This window comes from Ischnura elegans, chromosome 4 (genome assembly GCF_921293095.1).
Source record: "Ischnura elegans chromosome 4, ioIscEleg1.1, whole genome shotgun sequence".
NCBI lineage: Eukaryota > Metazoa > Arthropoda > Insecta > Odonata > Coenagrionidae > Ischnura > Ischnura elegans.
In genome coordinates, this window is record NC_060249.1 from 131,936,242 (window position 1) to 131,957,798 (window position 21,557).

Below are 21,557 nucleotides of genomic sequence, written 5' to 3' on the forward strand. Positions count from 1 at the left end.
GGGTTATCCTGTAACTGCTCTACTAGTGTTTTTCTTTTATAATTCGTGAATGCATTCTTGAACGCTTCCTTCGTGGCGGCTTTAGTCATCCTATATTTTTTAATTATTAGCTCGCGTTCATTAGCGAATAAATCCGTGCTGACTTTTTTCATTTTAGCATGACACGCTCTCTGTCGCCTCAACGATTTTCTCACTTCCGCGTCGAACCATCTCGGTTCGCTGCCTTCTTTTACTGTTTTACTAGGGATGTAGCCATTTATTCCCGAAGTTACGAGCGAAAGAAAAGCTTTCCAAGTGTTCTCTACATTTAACTTTAATACTGATTCTTGAAACTCGGGGAAAGCATTTTTCAGATGACTCTTAAACCCATCAAAATCAGATCTTTTAAAAATGAAAACTCAACGCTCCTTTTTAAAGTTTACAGCGGTATTTAGAGAAAACTTTGCACTTACTACCCTATAGTCACTTATTCCTTCGACAGTGCCAACGTTTATTACCTGATGTGGTATATTTGTCGCTAATAAATCAAGAATACTTTCTCCTCTGTTTGGTGCGGATGCTATTTGACACAATGAATTAGATGTAAAAGTGTGTAATAAAGCCTCGCAAATCACTTTATCCCTCCCACCAGGAATGAAGCTATAAGTCTCCCAATCTATTGAAGGTACGTTGAAATTTCCACCTAATATCAAGTTTCTCTCAGAATACTTGGATGCTACGCTGTTTATTTGATTTTGAAAATCCAACATTGACTTTATATCTGTGTTAGGTGGTTTGTAATGCGAACATAATAATATATCTAGTCTCAACCATAGCTTATCAAGGAGGAAAAACGCACGATAAAGGCAAATCTTTATTCTCCGAAAATGAGACCAAATGACGAAAGAGGGTCGTTACCTCTCTCGAGTATGGCCACCTTTAGCAATGCCATCACTTTGTTGGATTCCAGGGAGACAGGGATGTCATCAGGAAATTGTGAAGATCGAAGAAATGTTGTATTTGCACAGTGTAAGTTTGATGAGCACGGCCGAGTTTCCTCATGGTGTGATAACTAGCAGCGGAAATAGCGAAGCCAAAATGCATGAGTAAAATAGGTATATCTCAAAAGATTAGATACGAGATGGTGATAAAATGACAAATATTATTTGATGGACCACTGCGGAACTATGCTGACTTTCAAGACCATAGAGAACGCGCAGGGAATATCGTCATAATTTCTACAGCGATCCGAGATTAATCTTCAGTTGAATTCTAAGGTGAATTAACAGTAACTGATTGGTTAAATAATGATGGAAAAAATAAGCATCTATTACTTCAGAAGCTTATCTTCAACCAATAATATCGTGGTTTCGTTTTTAAACCCCTATTGAACAAATCCATAAAAAAGATTGTTGGCAACTATCGCGAGCTCTGTGCGATGGCGCATCGTCTGCTGCTGCTCATCGCGCATGCGCGGCCGAACCTGTTTCTCCCGCTCTCGCCGTTTTCTTGGGTGTATGTGCATCAAACCAAAGTCACTGTCGACTAAGCCGCCAGCCAGCTCCGGTTGACGAAGAAGTCCACAAACTAGTTTCTTCTACCGTCGCAGCTGTTTCGAAGCATCACCTCCATATATTAACTGCAGTTAATTTGCATCTTAACTGCGCCATTACTTGAATTATTTAATGAGAATTCACAGCAACAATAAGCCAGGAATAATTGTATTATTTAATTCCTGTGGTCAATGGAAAATAATAATAAAAAAAACTTGAGAGAAGTTTATCATAAATGTAACATTCTTTTTACAGCAAAAAATAAAAACTTTAAGAAAATATTTTAGGAAGTAGAAGAAGTAAAAATCTTGGGCAGAAATACAAGGACTTTCGGCCACTAAAATATAAGACAAATTGATTTATTGATTGATTGACAAATTGACAATTTCGACACTAGATAAAAGGCAAATAATTTTTCTTAGGAAAATTCAGCATAGAAGAATCATGAATTTTTTTTGGTGATGATCAGAGACATATTCTGCGTATCAGTATGCGCTGACATGAGTTCACGCATCCAATGCATTGCCTCTTCAGTGCAGGTATGTCCTCTCAGCGTTCCATTCATAAGTTTTGTTTCACAAAGAAAAGAGAAAAAAATTTTCCTGTTATATTAAACTTGCTCCCATTTTATGCCATACTACCACCGAAAGATTCTTTCCCATCTTGATAGCGCCTATCTCTCTCGCAATACTGCTTCTGAACCCTATTTTCCTGCTATCTATCTCACCCAACTTTACAACGGATCATCGCCCGATCGCAATTTTCAGCATGGCATAGCCAATGTACAACTTTTCATCCAATTTACTCTAGACGGTGAAGCTACGGCTGAAATAACTTTCACTTTCCTAGCATGATACCAACACGATTTTATGGGGCCTAACAAACATTTATAACGCACTAAAATTCGGAATGGGTCCCATTCCTTTCTGTTGCGGAGGACGTGGAAACTATGTCCTATACTCGGATGCAAAGTGAATTCCGGTGTTTTCGGCTGGAGAAACCCATAAAACCTCTCTGCATATACTCTATCAGCTCAAAAAAAAAAAAAAAAAAAACACACACGCGAGTCGATTTACCACTGTTTTTCGAATAATTGAATGCCAAAATGTCGAATGGTTTTAAGCGAAAACACCCGTTTTTCCTTATTTGCTGCTACCCTTCTTCACACAACGAGTCAAGTAAGGGAAGAAATCGATATTAGATGAATATTTTACATGAGCTCCTCATAACTTTGCAAAATTTGAACGTTTAATTTTTTAAACATGAAAATAGCATATAACTCGTTTCCGGCTTGATTTTGTGGAACCCGATATATCCATGATAAAAGAACACAAACGGTAATTTCACACTTGAATTCAAAACTGAACAATCGGCCATGGTTTCGGCAAATTGTGTAATTTCTTGAAAATAACATAATATGTTCAAACCATGGTCAGTAGTTGAGTTTTGAACTGAAGGATGGAGATTTCCACTCGTTTTCATCATGATTTTATCGGATGAATATAATTTCACATTGGGATATAAAGCCAGATAAGAAAGTACATTTTCTAAAAGTAATTTTTTTATATAATGACGTTACCTATTCATATATCATGAATGAATATTTTTTCCGTTCCAGAACCATTAAACGTCGCTCCCTCTCTTTTGTTAAGATGAATATTAAAGGATGACACACTGTAGCCTTATCTTGCAACGATAAACGGAACCCTGGCTCTTTCAACTTTCATGGAATCATTCATTTCATATTAGGCCTCGCATATTTGGTTAAGTTTTTTGAGGTAGGGAATAATTTTTTTACGTAAAACGTTTGTAATGTCAAGGTTACGGTTGTGTTTTTATTATAAAAAACTCTTCACAGTATGTAAGCATATATATTATTAGTTCTCCGAAATAGGAGAGTGACGTAGGAGAGCACACAATTAAACAGGAATTTGAGCCAGCATTTACACTCGTTTTGCTTAAGAAAACTATTACGAAAGCATTCTACCGTTCAAGGTTGACAGTATTAACAAGCTTATGTGGACAGAGACAGAGAATTACCTAGGTAGTGCGTTATCTACATCATCAGTGCGTGTTTAATGAGTAGCCTTCCGGGTTGACTTCCACGTTGATTCAACTTCGTGACGACAGATTCGCCGACGTCGCAGCAGGTGTCTCCAAGTTTGATGTGTCGGATGAAAGTTTTTGCCAAGCCGACCATTTAGGACGCACCTGTCCAAAATCAAGGCCTATGCACTAAGGGAAAAATCTTGCATCCAACACTTTAAACCTGAAGAAGCCTGCTGCAACGCCGGCGAAACTGTCGCACAAGATGAATCGACGCGGAGGACAACCCGGGAGGCTACCGCTTCCAAGGCACCGCACCGCGAAAGCCTTCATCAACATTATGGGTAACATGATATGATTTACGAGCTTCTGAGCCATATTTCACGTCATATATCCTTCACTAATTCGTTGTTACTTGCAGAGATTTTATCGCATGAGATTTGATGGAGCAAGAAAGAATTACTTTTATGGAAACAAATTTAGTCGTCACGTATTAACCTTTAAAACTTACAATCGGCAAGCTAAGCAAAGACGCCACATGAAATGAACAATATTGGCGTTGATGTGTTGATGGTAAAAATTCACTGCAATTTCCGGTAATAAATATTTTTCAATAGAAAGAAATGACCTTGCAAACCTCTAAATAGGTGACACATTCGAGAATAAAAAAATGCTCTGGTGCTACACATAGAGAGTACATCCGGAGTAATACTTTCTCCACTACACATACGATATTAAACAAAAAAGAAGATTATATCATCAGAAACGGCAGTGAATGAAAACGTCGTACTCGATTCAAAGTCGACCATACACTTAGACTGCCGCATTAAAACCTGAACTCCGAGAGAGAGAGAAAGAGTTCCGAACGCTCGGGGCGGGCAGTCCTCTCAACCATTTAACGTGTCAAGGCGCCTTGACGCCCCGTGGAAAAAAATATGAAAGTGAAGGAAAGGAGGAGGATGAGGGGAGGCTGAATTATCATTCGCGGAACGGGGGAGGGGGAAATCCACCCCTTCCCCCGTCCTCACCCCTCAAAACACGTCGCTGCCGCTGTCCGGGCGACTGAAGCTGCTTCCGTACGTAAAAAAAAACCATTTGCCATGAAGCTAGCAGTTACAAGGGTAAAAATTGAATAACTATCAGTTGAGATATGAACATACGTAAAAATGGTGACATAACAACGACGAGCACAAAAATATCTATAAAAATAAGAATTTAACAATATAAAATTGCAGTATCTTGTGTTGGGATCCCTAGGAGTATTAAACGAGGTTAATTTCGAGCATTTAGGATTGGGTGCTTTGTTTGGGCCACCGTGTATGACGGCGCAAAAATACGTCCAGACAGCATATATGAGAGTTATATAAAAATGAATGATGAGATAGCAGCCCCGTATTACAATTTGCCATACGTTAAAAATCATAAACGAAGAAAAATTAGTGAAGTGGATATTCACGAGGATACATACGAATGAAAAAGAACTAAGAGTTTTACGTTTGATTCACATGTACAAGTTTCATGTCCGGCGTCGAATTGTGGTACTCGAAGCAATAGACCATTTCAAAATAGAGAGGAACGCTATTGCTTCCGAGTAACCTAAATAGCACGACGGAATTATTTACTGTCAGTGCGGAGTAGGTGATAATGTATGCTAATCTGGATACTGAAAAAAAACTGGAGTTAGTTTATTTGATCGACCTTCTCAAACTCTTTATAAAACGAAGACAAATTGGTCACTATTATCTTTTCTCTATATAGCAAGTACGAATATTCGAAGACAGGACGCTGACGCTAGTGCGACGTCAAAGGTGGTTTTAACCCTCCTGTTTTTCCAATCTCATAATACTCTTCTTACACTATTACTATCACTTTACTTTTGAAGATCCCAGGAATCTCTGACTTTTCATTTTTAAATACGGTGAAATCTGGTGCAGTTGTGAAGGTAGAATTGACGACTCTCAAAAAATGTTTGAGCATTGAGTTTATTAAATTAACATATACTGAATTTATTACGCAACGTTATATGTGGATACGTAATAAGGTGCTGTAATTAAACAAAGCAAGCCAGAAACAAAACATTATTATCCGTTAACACTGCGTCAAAATGAATAAAGTGCTTATACTCCGAGGAGAAACATTTAAGCTAAACGTCAAATTAAAAAGTAAAAAGCAAAAATATCTTAAAGCGTCATAATATTTATTTAATGTCACTAAAGATGTTTACGGATTAGATGTAAGAATAAAAATATGCCTAAGAACATACCTTAACAAGAAATGTATACCCTGATTTGACTGGGGATAATTAAGTATTTACAGAAATAAAGCAATCGCTTTGCAGACGCTTAGAAAATATAATATTTTTCATTCTATATTATTAAATTCTAAATTTTAAAAGGATTTTTTTGAATAGTCTTGAGGATTTTTATGAACCAGCACATACCTGGAACGTTCAAATTTTCCGCTTAAACTGAAATTTAAAAAAATATCATTCAGCAATAATATCAAGATGCCCTTAACAAAAACCGTCAAGTTATATTCATCATGTCAAAAAGGTTTAATTAGGGTCTCTACCGTCCTTCAAGGAAGTTAAAGGAATTATATTTTCAATACCTTCGCGGCATCACAACCACACAATGGCACTTCTATAAACCACCACTCCTAATCAGGGCTCTCCTTCTCTTCCTTCGCTAAACACGACGCCAGTTTTGTTTCCAGGCTGCGCATGCGCAGGGAGTACGAACACAACTCAAAAGAAAACTGGCATTTTTAATTAGTGACTTAAATAGTACAACGTTTCTGGAGTGGCAAGAATTGAAGTAGAACTGAATGTTTACAGGTTTTAGTTTTTTTTACCGAAAAGTTAAAATAATTATGGAATAAAGAGAAAAAGACCACTTCTGTTTTTTCTCTGCAAAGCACATTCAATTTTCCGCTTGATGACTGACAATTTTCCTCACCATATACTTTATTTCACGACTAATGTTTCTAATATCGCCCTGTTAAATCTCTGGAGCATCCAAATTTCTGCTAGAAACCTGTCACATCACCCCCGTTCCCCTGCTTAACACGATGCCGCTGCTGTCCGGGGGATCCCGGTTGGCTGAGTTGTCCGCTCGCATAAGCGTCGCCATGGAGTTAGCGGACGCGGGAGGGGTTTGCGATGGAACATTTGTAGCGCAACACTCCAGACTTGTCACAAAATCCATCCGTCCCTTCTTCCACGCGTGGAGTCGCGAATTTGTTTCCGCGGTCGTGAGGACTCTGGTGAGCTTCCATTAATTTCACGGGAGTTGGCGTTTTCATGAATAAAACGCTTTACTTTCTCCCGCGCGTCTCTATTTATCTCTCCACACACATTCACTAGGGGCGCATATTTTACAGCATAACCCCTTTGGGCGGCCGCAGCTCGCCTTTCTCCGCGAGTCGACGTGAGGGATAAGTGGACGAATGTAAGCAAGCCTTTAGTGTGTTCGCTCTCTTTCCTCCTTCGGGCCAAAATAGAGAGAATCGTCGACCACGTCCCTCCTTCAGAGTACGCGATGCTAAGACTTCCTGTTCACCCCTTACCCTACCACGCGCCCTCGGAGACGTGGAATCCGAAATGCGCCCAAAACGGAGGGAGTGATGATGGGGCTGAGGACGGCTGCCCTGCCTAATATCTTCCCCCATAATCATCTTAAAATATTGTTGGCTTTGCAAGGCAAGTCTGTGTGTCTAGAGGGCTTTCGGAATGCTTTCTCATTATCAATCCACGGAAAAATGTTGAACAGTAAAAATGTACCAATTACCAATGACATGCATATCACGAAATTTTAAATTAAACGAATCCCTTAGGAGAATCAATGTAGAACAACTACAACATACCCTTACCAGGACAAGTTTAGGAGGCGACTTTTGGCTGCCAGAGCATCATATAATGGAGGCTCCTATGATAGAATCATGTTTATGTGCCAGGTGGTAAAAGAATACGAACTTAAAAGATAATGGACAAAATAAAATATATGACTGTATTTCCAAATAAAAATGTACATATCCATTTTAAAAAGTGTGATTTTTCATATGATAAACTTCACATGAACAGCAAAGAAGTGAGTCACACCCATAAACGGTGATAGAGAAGGAAAGAGCGCCATTTTACGAAATTCCCTTCCCGTCTCACAGCCACGATGACTTGGGAAAGATACGAAAAAGGAACGGGAAATTCGCAGCGCCCGAGACAGAGGGCGCTCCCCTGCATACTTACCCCAGCACCGTGAATGTGATATTCGCAGCATGAACCAATCAAAAGGAGTTTTGAATGTCACCTCAGGCTCTGGAGGTATGCATTCCGGCTTGAAGGTAAGGACAGTGAACTCTAAAATAAATACACGGAATATACTATCTGTACTTCTGAATGAAATTCATGTTTTTTGGCTAACGAATACGAATGTTTACCCTCCTCGCATGTATGATGTCATTAGCCTCATATCGGCTTTATATTATTAATTAATCTTGTTTCTCGTAGAGCCAGCGATGAAAGAGGAGAAAGCAAAGTCCCATCCCTCAGTGACTCGTAAGAGAGGCGACCTCCCCGAAGGAGCGAGTCTTTCGCCTCCCCTCTCCTCCCAATCGTACGATTTCGAATCCTTTTCAAATATTTTTTGGGTGCGCCAATGAGTGTATAAGGATCTCAGATCCCTTTTAAGCTATATTAATTAACTAAAAATGCTGTCATGCCAATATTTCACCAGTGATATCTCACATTTTAGGCTATATCAAATGAGACCAATGCCGGCCCTAAATATGGCAGCCTACGCTATCAAATAATACTTATCAAATGCATTGTGGCAGCAAAGGCTGGCCTAATTGTTCATACAGATCTAAAATGTTTTTAACGGACACTGTTAAACAAACTAATGCTAAAATATTAATGTTTAAGTGGCGCATTGAAAATATAAATGAAATGAGACTCACATTTACATTGAATTTTACGCTTGTGGGGTGAAATTACACAAGTCCAATAGGGAAGTACACTAGTGTTTCAAATGCACCAAAGACATTTTTAAAATTAGAGTCCAGAATAACATAATGTCGTAAAACCACAGTTTAAACCCGAATAGTGAATACTTGATTCGAGATGACCGTCCGAAATATGGAAAAATTCAAAGGCCGCTAAAACGGGTGTCCATGTTGAATATTGGCCGTGACGTCACAAGGCAGTAGCAGAAGGCAGCTTCTACGCCGTTTAGTTCTACCACTATTATTGCATAGAAAAATTACCGAATTTGAGGGAATCCGTTTTTTGCTGTCATAAAATATCTTTTGAATATATATGTGGCTGCTTCTCTTTTGAGTACATGGCTTCATCATTGCGTAATATATTAATATTCATTTACGTGTCAACTTCAAGTTTGGAAAGAGTAGTGCGAATAGCACATTGAATCTTTAATAAATAGATAATGGTATTTATTTTTCGCTGGGAATATTTTGGCACAATGCCGTTTATCATGCCAAAACTTTTTGTAAGAACTGAGTCAAACTAATAAACCTATTTTAGACGTTTGCTGCAAGACTTATTCGTTGCGTATGTATTCACGCCGGCCGGAACGTTCGCCCTTCGCAACTAGAATCATGGGATGTTAGCCTTATTTCCGTGCTGGCTGGTTGTTGCAATGGTTCGCTGTCCAGGATGGGTTCAAGAAAAGTTAATCTTGGTTGGGAGAAGGAAAATTCCAACGATTTATAAATGGTATACCAAACTTTGATGCATTTACGGTCACTGAATTTTTGAAAAAGGAGGACAGGTTCAACGCTCAATAGAAATACGAGGCTTTAAGGCTAACAAGGGGAGACCACGTACTTTGCTCCGTCTTTTTCAATTAGGGCCTTAGTTAGGCTGTAATTAATTAATTTCATGCGTTACTTTTCACAAGACATATATATAAAAATTTAAAATTTCTTTGAATGAACGATGCGTTTGTTGGGGTAGTGGTAGCGTGTTCGATTCACACCCGGAGGGTCAGGGATCAAGACCTTGTCATGGCAACTTATTTTTTTGTCTTCATTGTGATCATACGGCGTCAAGTTTATCATTAATTTTAATTGCAGCAATCATTGACATGAGACAATTTTTTTATCATCATAATGGCGTTTAAGTATTTTAGCAGTGTCATTACAAACGCAGAGATACGACGACTACAAGGGTTGGTGTGCGCTAAAATGTTAATTTTTTCTTTGCTTATACTGACCAACTTCCACATTAAAAATGAAAACCACTCTTGCAAGAGCACATGCCATTAAAGGCTCGCGGCAAGCAACAATATGCGTACAGACATAATTAATAAGAACACAAAACGAGTATAAAATGCCATATTTCTCGAACACTTGTAATTCACATTACTCCAAAGGGAGTTTACTTATTCAGTACCTACCTCAGTACCTTGTACTCGAAGTACCTACCAGTTTACCTCAGGGGCAGTGTTAAAAGAACCATTCCGAAATATAATTTCAATTAACAAATAGGATGAAATAAAAGTTGATAACCCTGAACCGGGCGCGCTGGCGTATAAAATACGTCAATCTTTGAAAACCAAGGATTTCAACATTGTACGTGCATTCTGGGCTAGAATGGTCTCGTGTATTCCTACAGTGTACTTTGACTGCCTATATTGCGAGTTTTCAAAGTTCGAGGCATTGTAGCTAATTTTTTTAGATCAGCAAGATGAACCCGTCACCAGTGGAGCATAAATTACGCCGCGCAACCTGCCGTGTAGGTACCTTTATATCTGTTTCACCTATGAATGTACTAATTTCAACATATAAACATTAACTTTAACAAAAGTCGTTTGTTATCATATATGCACATATCATGGGCAAAGTACGCATTTTTCCCGATCGTGTAAAATAACAGTCGCGCCATAATTCTTTAACCAAACTACTTTCAGTTTATAAATTACGTAGGTCTAGCGGAAGATGACTCAACACACTTTATGATGTGACTGAGGTACCTATTAAGTAAATTATTATAATATAAATATCAATTTGATCTTACAATACCTTCAAATGATCTTCAAAACAGAATATCATCGATAGGTAAGAGTCAGGAGCAGCCTTGAACCATTTATTCCGTATGGCTTGTGCTTAAGGCACGGGAATGAATATCTTCACCAGGCTTTTGCTTCGACGTCGAAATGAAATTTGGAACAAAAAATCATTTATAATTCTTTTTTGAATACATGTTTTCCGTACTAGCCGACATTTTTAGGAAGCAAACTCCACCGATTCCCGGAAACTCTCGCCGCGCTAAAGGCGACGGAATACAGCGATACTCCACTGGTGACTACTGCCTTGTGACGTCACATCTCAATCAAGATGGAAGCACTGTGTTTCAGCGCAACATGAAATTTTCCGACTTTCAAAACGTTTTAAAGTGCATACCCCAGATGCAGGAAATAAAAGTGACTCTACTGATGTTTCTTTTTTAGGCTAAACTTTCAAATTCAGCAATAAAAAAAATTAGTGCACTTCCCTATTGCAGAGAAGTTTTGAAAACAACGTGCACATCCCACCAAATATTATCACGTTTTCATATTGTCTTTTAAACTTGAAAATTACAAATTAAAGTCCTTCAAAGAAGATCAAGGGATATGTAGGTGTACTTGGCGTGGGATAGGACGAAAATAAGGAATGATGAAAGAAACAAACAGAACAGTAACCTTGTTCACGCATTCATATGCAACGGGCCAAATAAGTTCCTTCACAAATGAAGAGTGTGCCAAGGTATTCGGTATTCCCTTGGATAACGCTTGATTTTCTTCACTGCTGTATTCCATCGCGAGGTCACACTCATGAAGATAAACAGCGTTGAGCTGCATGCTATTAGCAGAGATATATGACGCCAGGCAAACATCATTTCCACTTAATACCTTTTCTTTGGCACCATTTAGCGCGTTCGATGGAAGAGCACTATCTTACTTCATTACCATAATGATAAGTAAACAACTTTTGCCAGGCTACCAATTACAAGAAATAATCGTGCATTTGTCGTGCGGTGGTCATGAGTAAGCTGAAGGGATAATTTTATGGCAAAGAGCTGCTCCATCTTGCATTTATTTTGGCAGTTGATTGACTGGAAGTTATAAGCCTAGCGTGTATCCTTCAAGTGTGCTAAAATTTCCACCGTCGTCAGTAGGGCAAATAATTATAAACCTTGGTATTGCTTTCAACGTAACGTAACGTTGGACATTTTGGAAAAAAATAACCCGGTGGGAATCCCGAGAAGAGTTTACCCACACGGCATCGCAAACAATATATTCGACAAAAGAGACTGACGTCAGTCATTCTGTTGATAAACTTAAATATTTAAGGATGAGAGAGGGAGAGTGTGCAAACAGCAAGGTGTTTTCAACGCGACCAAATGAATGAGAGAGAGAGAAGCATGTTTAAACGCCCACACATTGAACTGCCGGGATAAAGCACAGTTCGCATGCAAAGACGCCGTTCTATCCGGAGACCAGAGGAAATGCGAGGTTCCGGATGAGGAACAGGCATCAGAGCGATGACGCAGGGTCTCGTTTAACCCCGGAATAATGAGCGCACAGCGGAACACGAGGTGAGCCGTGAGGAGGGTGTCGCGAGGCCAATGAATGCATGATCCCTTACACAATCCTAGAGGAAGTTGAGCAGTGTCTCCACGCCCCTCTTCCTCAACCACGGCCAACCCTCCGCGGTAGTAATGCATGCGGGCTGAAAGAGTAAACATGAGAAAGAATGAAAATGGGGGCCCGTGCATGCAGCCAGGATTTAAATAGAAGAACGAAGGTCGCGCGATGATTATGGCAATTCTGGTTGGCCGGTTACTACGATGTTATTTGTTCACTTGTTGTCTTTATTGATTAAAAATTTAGCATACGTTGAGGCTATTACACACGAGGACGTAGAAGTGTCATGATTTCAATATAATCTATAGATTAGCAATTTTTGGCTAAATTAAGACATTTATGCAGATTATTGCTATGTTTATGAACAGAATCACAAAGGAAAGTTCGAGCCCACTTAATTTAATGGGTCAAATCGGCTGATTTCTACGACACACTTTGTTCACATATAGTTATTTTCGATTGGAAATTATTATTAATTTTCAATTTCCGACACATTGAATACTCACGAAGACGGATGAGTCAGGATTTTGTTGCAATATAATTTTTAGTTCTACATTTCCTATATTTTCAAGATCTAAAACACTGCCGAAAAGAGGGCGTTAATGTTGGCCTTAGCTTCCGGTGTAAACTGTGCAGACACTTTAAGCGCTCAACTAATACGCGAACCCGGCAGAGTGCAAGAAGGAGCTGCATCGTTGGTATAGTGCTCGTTGTTTCTAAGAGCGATACGACAGCAAATAGGAACGAAAGTCTTTAAAAAAAGGATTTATTGCTAGAAAATAAAATTCTGTGAACTTGTGAAGTAAAATAAAACCCATATTTGAGCTTTAATGACACAAATGCTCGTTCTTTTGTAAATATACTTCCGTGGATAGAAATTCAGGATATCACACACTACTAACCTCAGGCAAGGACACTGATATTTCTTCAATAAACCTTTCACTCCCAAGCAAAATGTAGGGTATTGTCGTAGAATACTTAAGTAATCGCAATGGACCTGGTCTACTAAAAAAATATAAATACAAACGAATACCAGCCAATTGAACGGATAAAAAGCCTGAGCGATATTATAATTTAAAAGCACCCCAGAATTAAAATTTGTAAACGGCAACGGCGGCGGATCAATGCACATGTCTGCAATTCACCTAAGCCCCTAAACGCCAGCTTCCCTTGTCTCACTACAGCGAATGGAACTCCATTTTGAATGCTCGGAGCGAACACTTTGGGCTGGCCACCTCGATTATCTTCCTCGGCGATAAGTAGGACCACTCAAAGAGCAGCTCCAGAAAATCGCAAACTATCCTTGTCTTAGTCATCCTTTTAGAGGAACACTCAAGTAAGGTAAAGGAGACCCATCTGAGATGGATAGAACTTCCTTGGTTACTTGTTCAATTTCCATGGTTAATTCGCACCTAATTCTCGCAGCAGACTATTCCTCGGTTCTAGGTAAATTTTTTTCAGCAACGAATATTGTACTGAAAGTGACGAATAAAAAAGGTCAGTCGTTGAATATCTCCCATTATATGACAAATTTGTTCAACAATATATCGCTATTGTAAAGGTCGGCTGCCAGGCTATGTTGCAAGAAAACAATACTCTTCCAATGTACGATTTTTATTATGTACAAAAATCGGTTTACACATAAGGTGGCACAGTTCTCTCTAGCACAGCGTTCTGCTAGCACCTTCTCTTATATTTCTGCCTCTCGCGGTGGCTTCTCCGCTGGTCTTATATACGCTGGATATACTGCTTTTGGTTCGATGCGGCAGCCTCGCCGCGTTGACCGGGCTCGCCTGGTTGCCCGCGCTGATCAGCGTCGGTGCGTTGTACTTCCTGTTTGACTCGCCACAATACCCCCTTGGCAGTGACAAAACCTATGTTTTGAACGAGAGAAGAAAGCATAAGGAAAATGTACAAGGTAAACAAAAAAATAAAAAAGTAGTTTCATGGACTTGATAGCGGTCAGGGAAGTGGACTCTTCTCCCGTAACGTGTTGTTGTCTCTGGTTGCCTTTGTAAACGATCGTCGTTGCTGCCCTTGCTACCTTCGCCCGCTGGAGGTGACGTCTTGGGGTCCGCGTCGCCGGCGAAAACATATGCCGGCTTCAACCATTCGATGCTGATCGAGCTATCCTTCCCCTTACAGCGGACTATGAAATACTTAGGGTATCTCCGTATGACTTTAAAAGGCCCATCGTACGGTGGCTCTTGTATGCCCTTCGCCGAACCCCTCCTAACGAAAACATTCGGAGAAGTGGCCAAGTCTTTAAAGACGAAGGTTTGCCTTTCCCCATGTCGTATCACATTTGCTGGCCTCAATTTCTGCATCCGGCGTCGTAGTATGTTGACGAACGTGGAGGTTTCGACGGTCTGCGGCTGCGGTGATAGGAATTCGCCAGGTAGGCGCAAGGTCTCGCCATAGACCAGTTCAGCCGCCGTTGCACCGATGTCGTCCTTCCACGCCGCAAGCATTCCCAGGAGAACCGCTGGAAGTGACTCCACCCACCATTGATCCGCATGGCACTTAATTGCTGCTTTCAACTGGCGGTGCAGTCGCTCGACGAGTCCATTAGCTGCGGGATGAAACGCCGTTGTTCTGAGGTGCTGAGTTCTTGCCAGACGGGTTAAAGATTTGAAAAGGCATGACTCGAATTGACTTCCCCGGTCCGTTATGGCTCTCAAAGGCATACCGAACCTGGAAATCCAACCGCCGAAAAATGCCATGGCCACTGTGTCTGCTTTGATGTCTTCAATAGGAAAAGCATCGGGCCATCTGGTAAAACGATCTATGCAAGTTAAACAGTAGCGAAAACCACGGGAAACCGGTAGGGGGCCAATGAGATCTATGTGAATATGCTCAAATCGCGAAGAAGGTAACTTAAATTCGCCTAGAGGTGAATTCACGTGCCTCGTAATTTTTTAACGCTGACAGGCGATGCAACTCCGCGCCCATACTCTGCAATCTCTCTTGACTCCTGGCCACACAAATCGCTGCGTAAAAAGCTTCGTTGTTGACTTGATACCTGGGTGTGCGAGGCCGTGGACGGTGTTGAAAGCTTGGCGGCGGAATTCTTCTGTGACGTAGGGTCGAGCAGTCTGCGTGGAAATGTCGCAGAAAATGCTCTCATCGCAATCTGGAATCTGAACTCGCTTCAGCTGGAGCGAAGTTTTGGACGCTAGTAATTGTTGTAGCTCTTGGTCTTCCGCCTGGGATCGGGAGAGCGCTTGATAATCTATTGCTGCAGACACCTCGTCGATTCTGGACAAAGCATCTGCCACCACGTTCTCCTTTCCTGTCACGTGACGTATGTCGGTGGTGAACTCGCTGATAAAATCCAAATGACGAAATTGTCGAGGAGTAACTTTATCGGCGTTCTGGCGGAAAGCAAAAATGAGAGGTTTATGATCCGTAAAAATAACTAAATGACGCCCCTCGACCATGTGACGAAATATATTTTACGGATTCGTAGACTGCAAGCAATTCTCTGTCGTAAGCGCTGTACTTTCTCTGCGCCGGACTCATTTTCTTCGAAAAGAAAGCAAGTGGCTGCCATCCGTTGGAGTTCCACTGCTGTAGGGCGGCGCCGAGGATACAATCAGATGCATCCGTCACAATTGCCAAAATAGCTTCGGGGTAGGGATGCGCCAGCAACGCTGCCCGAGTCAGACTGATCTTGCATGCATCAAATGCCTGCTGTGCTTCCGTAGTCCACTCAATTGGTGCCTGCCCTTTTAAATTTGGCCTTTTCAGTAGCTCAGTCATTGGCGCTTGGATGGCTGCTGCGTTTGGAATAAATCGGCGATAAAAATTGATCATTCTCAAGAACCGTCGAAGTTGCTTCGCTGTTACAGGCAACGGAAAAGATGATAGCGCTTTTACTTTGTCTTCCATTGGCTTGATGCCTTCCTTGGAAATGGCATAGCCTAAAAAATTAATAGCAGGCTTTCCGAAAATACATTTGGCGGGGTTAATCAGATTGCCTTCCTTCTTCAATCGCTCGAACAATTCCCTCAGGTGCTCTTCATGCTGCTGCTCCGAATCGGATGCTACCAAAATATCATCGATGTAGACGTAGCAGAAGTTCAAACCGCGGATTGTTTCGTCCATAAAGCGCTGGAATGTTTGTGCAGCATTCCTTAAACCAAAACCCATGAAAGGAAACTCGTACAAGCCAAATGGGGTTGTTATTGCTGTCTTAGCGATGTCCTCTTGAGCGACCGGAATTTAATTGTAGGCACGTACCAAGTCAATTTTTGAAAATACTGCCTTCCCAAAAAGGGAGTTGGCTACGTCTTCTATGTGCGGGACTGGGTAGCGGTCCGGAATAGTCCTGGCGTTGAGGAATCTATAATCTCCACATGGCCGCCATTCCACCCCTCTCTTTGGCACCATATGCAAGGGCGAACTCCAGTTGCTTTGCGATGGGCGTGCGACTCCCATCTTTATCATTGCTTCGAACACCTTTTTTGCTGCTTTCAAACGGTCGGGTGCTAGTCATCTGGATTTGGAGCACACGGGTGGGCATGGCGTTGTCCTTATATAATGCTCCGTGGTGTGCTTGGGTGTCGAAAAAACTCCTATCGGTCGAGTAATTTCCGGAAACTCCCTCAATAATAATCGGTGGTACATAGAGTTGCCCGTTACTACTTTTATCTGCCCCACCGTGCCTTGTGCCGGGTGACCGGGAGTAGAAAGAGAGGTAATGTTATCCAAGAGTCGCCTATTTTTAATGTCGACGATTAGACCGTAAAAACTTGAAGAAGTCTGCTCCGATTATAGGTCTGTCGACGTCTGCAATAACAAAATTCCACACAAAAACGCGCCTAAGGCCAAAATCTAAGTTAAGCGTCACGAAACCGTAAGTTGCGATCCGTGACCCATTGGCAGCACTTAGCTCGTACGAAGTCTTAAAACGGGGACCCTTAATGTGCCTCCGCGAATAGAAGCAGAGATCGGCACCTGTGTCTATTAAGAATTGTTCCTTTGTTCTTGCGTCGGTCATGAAGAGGCGGCCTTTAATGGGGCTGTGCTCGCTAGCCGCTATAAACGAGGGCCCTGGTCGTTTTCCTGAGAATAAGAACAAGGAGATGAGTATTTCCTAGCCTTCGAACCAAAACGCCAGTGATACCAACAGAGGCCCTTGTTACTCTCCTCCGGATCTCGTTTTCGCGAAAGAGAACGCGATCTGCTTCGGCGTGGCTTCCTGGTGTCGGTCGTCAGGGCTGCCAGCTTCTTCGCCAGGTCGTCAATTTTCTTCTCAAGCGTTGCGATACGGGGCCCGTCTTGTAGGCTAGCGATATGGTGCTTAGGGGTGACCTCATGTACTTTGTCTGCCAACAGAGCTATCTTTTCAAGTTCTTCGTCACCTTGGGTTGCCAGTATTGCTTGCATGGATGCTGGTAAGCGACCTAACCAGAGGGTCTTTAAAAAAGTATTTGGCACTGCAGGGCCGGCAGTGGTCCGTAATTGCCTCAAAAATTGTGAAGGTGTCCGGTCCCCCATCTCCTCGCGCTCTAACAATTGTCGGATTCCTTGCTTTTGCGAGGCCGAAAGTCTTCGAATGAGTTCAGATTTTACCCTTTCGTACTTTCCCTCGGAGGGCGGATCGGTAATGATGTCCTCCTCTTCTAGGGCGTATCTATTTTCTAGGTGTGAGACAACATACCAGAACTTCGTGTCGTCTTGCGTGATCCCGCGCAGTCGGAATTGTCCCTCCAGTTGCACAAACCACAGGTCTGGTTTTTCAGGCCAAAAAGGTGGGACTCGAACGGCGACTCGGTCCAGCATGCTTCCTGCGGGGGCTGATTCGGCTCCAATAGCAGTCCCAGAGTCTGGCATCACGTCGGGGTCACCAATGTAAAGGTCGGCTGCCAGGCTATGTTGCAAGCAAACAATACTCTTCCAATGTACGATTTTTATTATGTACAAAAATCGGTTTACACTTGAGGTGGCACAGTTCTCTCTAGCACAGCGTTCTGCTAGCACCTTCTCTTATATTTCTGCCTCTCGCGGTGGCTTCTCCGCTGGTCTTATATACGCTGGATATACTGCTTTTGGTTCGATGCGGCAGCCTCGCCGCGTTGACCGGGCTCGCCTGGTTGCCCGCGCTGATCAGCGTCGGTGCGTTGTACTTCCTGTTTGACTCGCCACACTATCAGAGAAAAGCAACTTCATCAATACGAAGGAATTGGATGATCTTATAACGATGAGACTATGAAGTACTTTATGATAAAATCGCATTAACCCGTATCCTATCCACTACGATGTAAGTCATCCGCCTCTCCTAAACAACATGTAAGTCATCGTAAGTCATATTAAAAAACCTCACTTCTGCATTTATTTGCAAATTAAATTGTTAATACAATTGGTCAGTAATGTTACTACAAAAGGCTTCCACTTTACCTCATACCCAACAAATGTTCAATTTAATTCTGACGATTTGGTTGCGATGAATGGATTCCTTTCGGGACAATAAGGAGGGGAAAAGGCGAAGAATAGACAGAGCTCGGCCAAATAGACTCAAACTCCCCGACCACCGCCATGCACAAAACTTAAAATAATGGCTTAAAGTGAACAAACGGATTAACATTAATAAAGCTCAAAGAGCAAATTTAATGTATTTTAATCTAATTGCTTCGGCTCTCTTTTGAATTCGCTCTGGCTCTGGAGGCAAGGAACCAATATGCGATTCTTACGGGATATTTGAGATAATATTTCCACATCCTAGTCTATTCCTTTTCTTCGTTAAATGACGGAAGGTAAATTCATCGAAAACAGCAAAAAACTCTAAACGAATACGAGCTTCTTTCCCATCTGACTGTGGTCCCGAAAGTCACGATCCCTTCACGCGAACAATGCCACTCTTGTCCTTCTCTGCACGTTTATACTACTTCATAATTCTCTTTCGAATCCCTTAATTATAAACCTAGCATTGATTTGTACCCTCCTCCTCCTTTACCGCACCCCATCCGTAGGATAAAATGTCTTTGCAAGACACAGAAAACCTTGTAAAGGTATTAGATCCAAGTTATTGCGAAGCGAGCGTTTTTAAAATTCAGCTCTATGATCTAGACACGGTTAACGCAGGGGCTCGTGGGATACTTAAGTCATTAATCTGAGATGCATACCTAAGGTCAAGCTGCGGCACGTTACGATTTTCAGAACTAAATTTAAAGTCGGCGCCGATGCTTCAGGCAAATTCAGGGCTCACTCGCGGGAGTATCAGGAAAGAATAAGATGGCGTGACGTAATAAGTTGGCTCCTTTTGGAATAAAAAAGGGTAGACGGGGTGCGAATACCCTGAACCACTCCGACCCTCCCCACATAATTCCTGCGAACTGTCCCCGAGGACAATGATGGATGGAGTGCTCGTAATGGGACTGAGTTCGCTTCTCCTTCCCTCAGTTTGCGCACGAGGAGTGGCCCGAATTAAGGGTCTCACTCTGCCGACGGCTCAGAGGGAGGGGGAGAGGTGGAGGGGGAACTACTAAAAAAAAGTATATGAATAGGCAACTGAAGGGCCAAGCTAGGCGAATGGATAAACTTTGAATACCCGATTGCAATAAAGTCAGAAGTGAGAGCCACGCTGGTGATTCAATAACAATCGACAACGCAGTGCACTTATCCAATCCTTACAGAAGCTTATGGCATTGCGAAGTAGACACTGGTGAGACGGGAAGACCTCACTTTCTAGAAATCGATTGTCAAGCGTGGAAGGATAGCTACGTCAGCGATCTGCTCTTGTTTATCTTCGCTGCCAAGCATGCTTCGTTGGGAATGCACGCGCTCAAGCTCCATGCGATTCGAATTGACCAACATGACATGGAATTCCATTCCTACACTTTTGAGACATGTTGGTCATTCTGTCTACCGCATGCTTACTTTTCAAAAGGTTGCCATTCCCTTACCGATCCAACACAATCTATAATAATAATAATAATAATAATAATAAATACACGTTACCACGATTCACATTTCTATGGTTATCACTTGAAAATTTATTTTATAATCATGCATTAAGCGTTCCACTATAGCATGGTGACATGGTGTGCGCGTTAATATTTCTCCCTGGACCCGGGTTCTAGTCCCCGGGTAGACAATTTTTTTATGAAACATTTTCTCAGATGAAAAACAATTTAGATTACTTTAGAGAATAATATGTAACGTATTCATTGAACAGGAGGATTGAGATATTTATACAAAAATTATGCTAGCAACTATAACTAAAAACAATGTATTTGATCAATAATGAGAAAGTAAACATTAATATACAAATGTTCTGAGAAACAAAACATAAAAAAATAGTAAACGCTCAAGTATTATTCAAAATGTGCTCAATCTGACACAATGACGATATGTATGTGTGTCACTACAGTAAGAGGTGAGATTTTGAGGCCTTCCAGTTTTTGCATTCACATACAACATCCACAAGTTACTTTTCCAGCCCACAATGCTAAATTAGAATAATAATAAATAATTATAATAAGATTAGCTGGATTCTTGGATTGATTGGGAACCAAAGAGCAATATCAACGAGATATCTAAGTGAAGTACAATGTCATGATTATGACAGTTATTTACGCTATGAAATTCAACTGCGACGTGAAATAATGACGATCATAACTGAAATAAACTAGCCAATGTGCACACTTCACAAAGATGCGAATAAGTTTTTAATTCTTACAGCACAACAGAGAAAACCGAGATCTGTGCGTAGTGAATTTATTCTAACGAATAATTAAAACCAACATGAATAAAAAAAGAATAACAAGGTTATATTTTAAAACAAAACGTGAGACTCCTTACGCCAGTCTTTGAACGTCGGGTTAATAAACCCCCTTCAACAGCTGCTAACCCTATTCTCCGAATCCCTGGCCTAAAAAATTTACTTGCTATTTTTAAACAGGATAAGACAGCCCTTTACACATCCTAAACTTTTATATGTCTTATTACCGTTAAAAACGTTTATAAAGCTGTTTCATCGACTTGAGTACTTAAAACCTTCAATAAATAGAGAACGAGTGAACGAGCTGAAAAAAAGTTTTCCGCCATGGGGACTAAATCTAGTAACCGCTATTGTAAATGCAATAGGTTTGCTCCCCAGGCCACCAAAACTTCACTGGAATATAGTCTTCTAATAGGTAAAACATAAACCTACAGTAAAAGAACGGGGCAAGCACGCAGCAAATGCACCCGAAATAATCAATAAATCCAACATATATGGAAATAAAATAAAAAAATTGAAGATATTTCTCTCTCTGGGTCCAGAAGTGGCACCACAAATTTTTCCCTAAAAATTTTGAAAGTGCCTGAACTTCTTTTGATTGAGGTTGTACGATGA

The 21,557-nt window shown here is 41.2% G+C and overlaps 1 protein-coding gene across 1 annotated transcript; it reads right to left on the reverse strand.

The window, feature by feature from the left end:
- Positions 1-17,257: 17,257 nt before the first annotated feature.
- On the reverse strand, positions 17,258-18,055 carry LOC124158249. Its single transcript, XM_046533441.1, has one exon. It carries the CDS (start codon positions 18,053-18,055, stop codon positions 17,258-17,260), a length of 798 nt encoding a protein of 265 aa, XP_046389397.1.
- Positions 18,056-21,557: the final 3,502 nt, after the last annotated feature.

Coding starts and splice junctions, on each gene's coding strand:
- LOC124158249 (XM_046533441.1), bottom strand. CDS start 18,055: ATGCCAGACTCTGGGACTGCTATTGGAGCCGAATCAGCCCCCGCAGGA.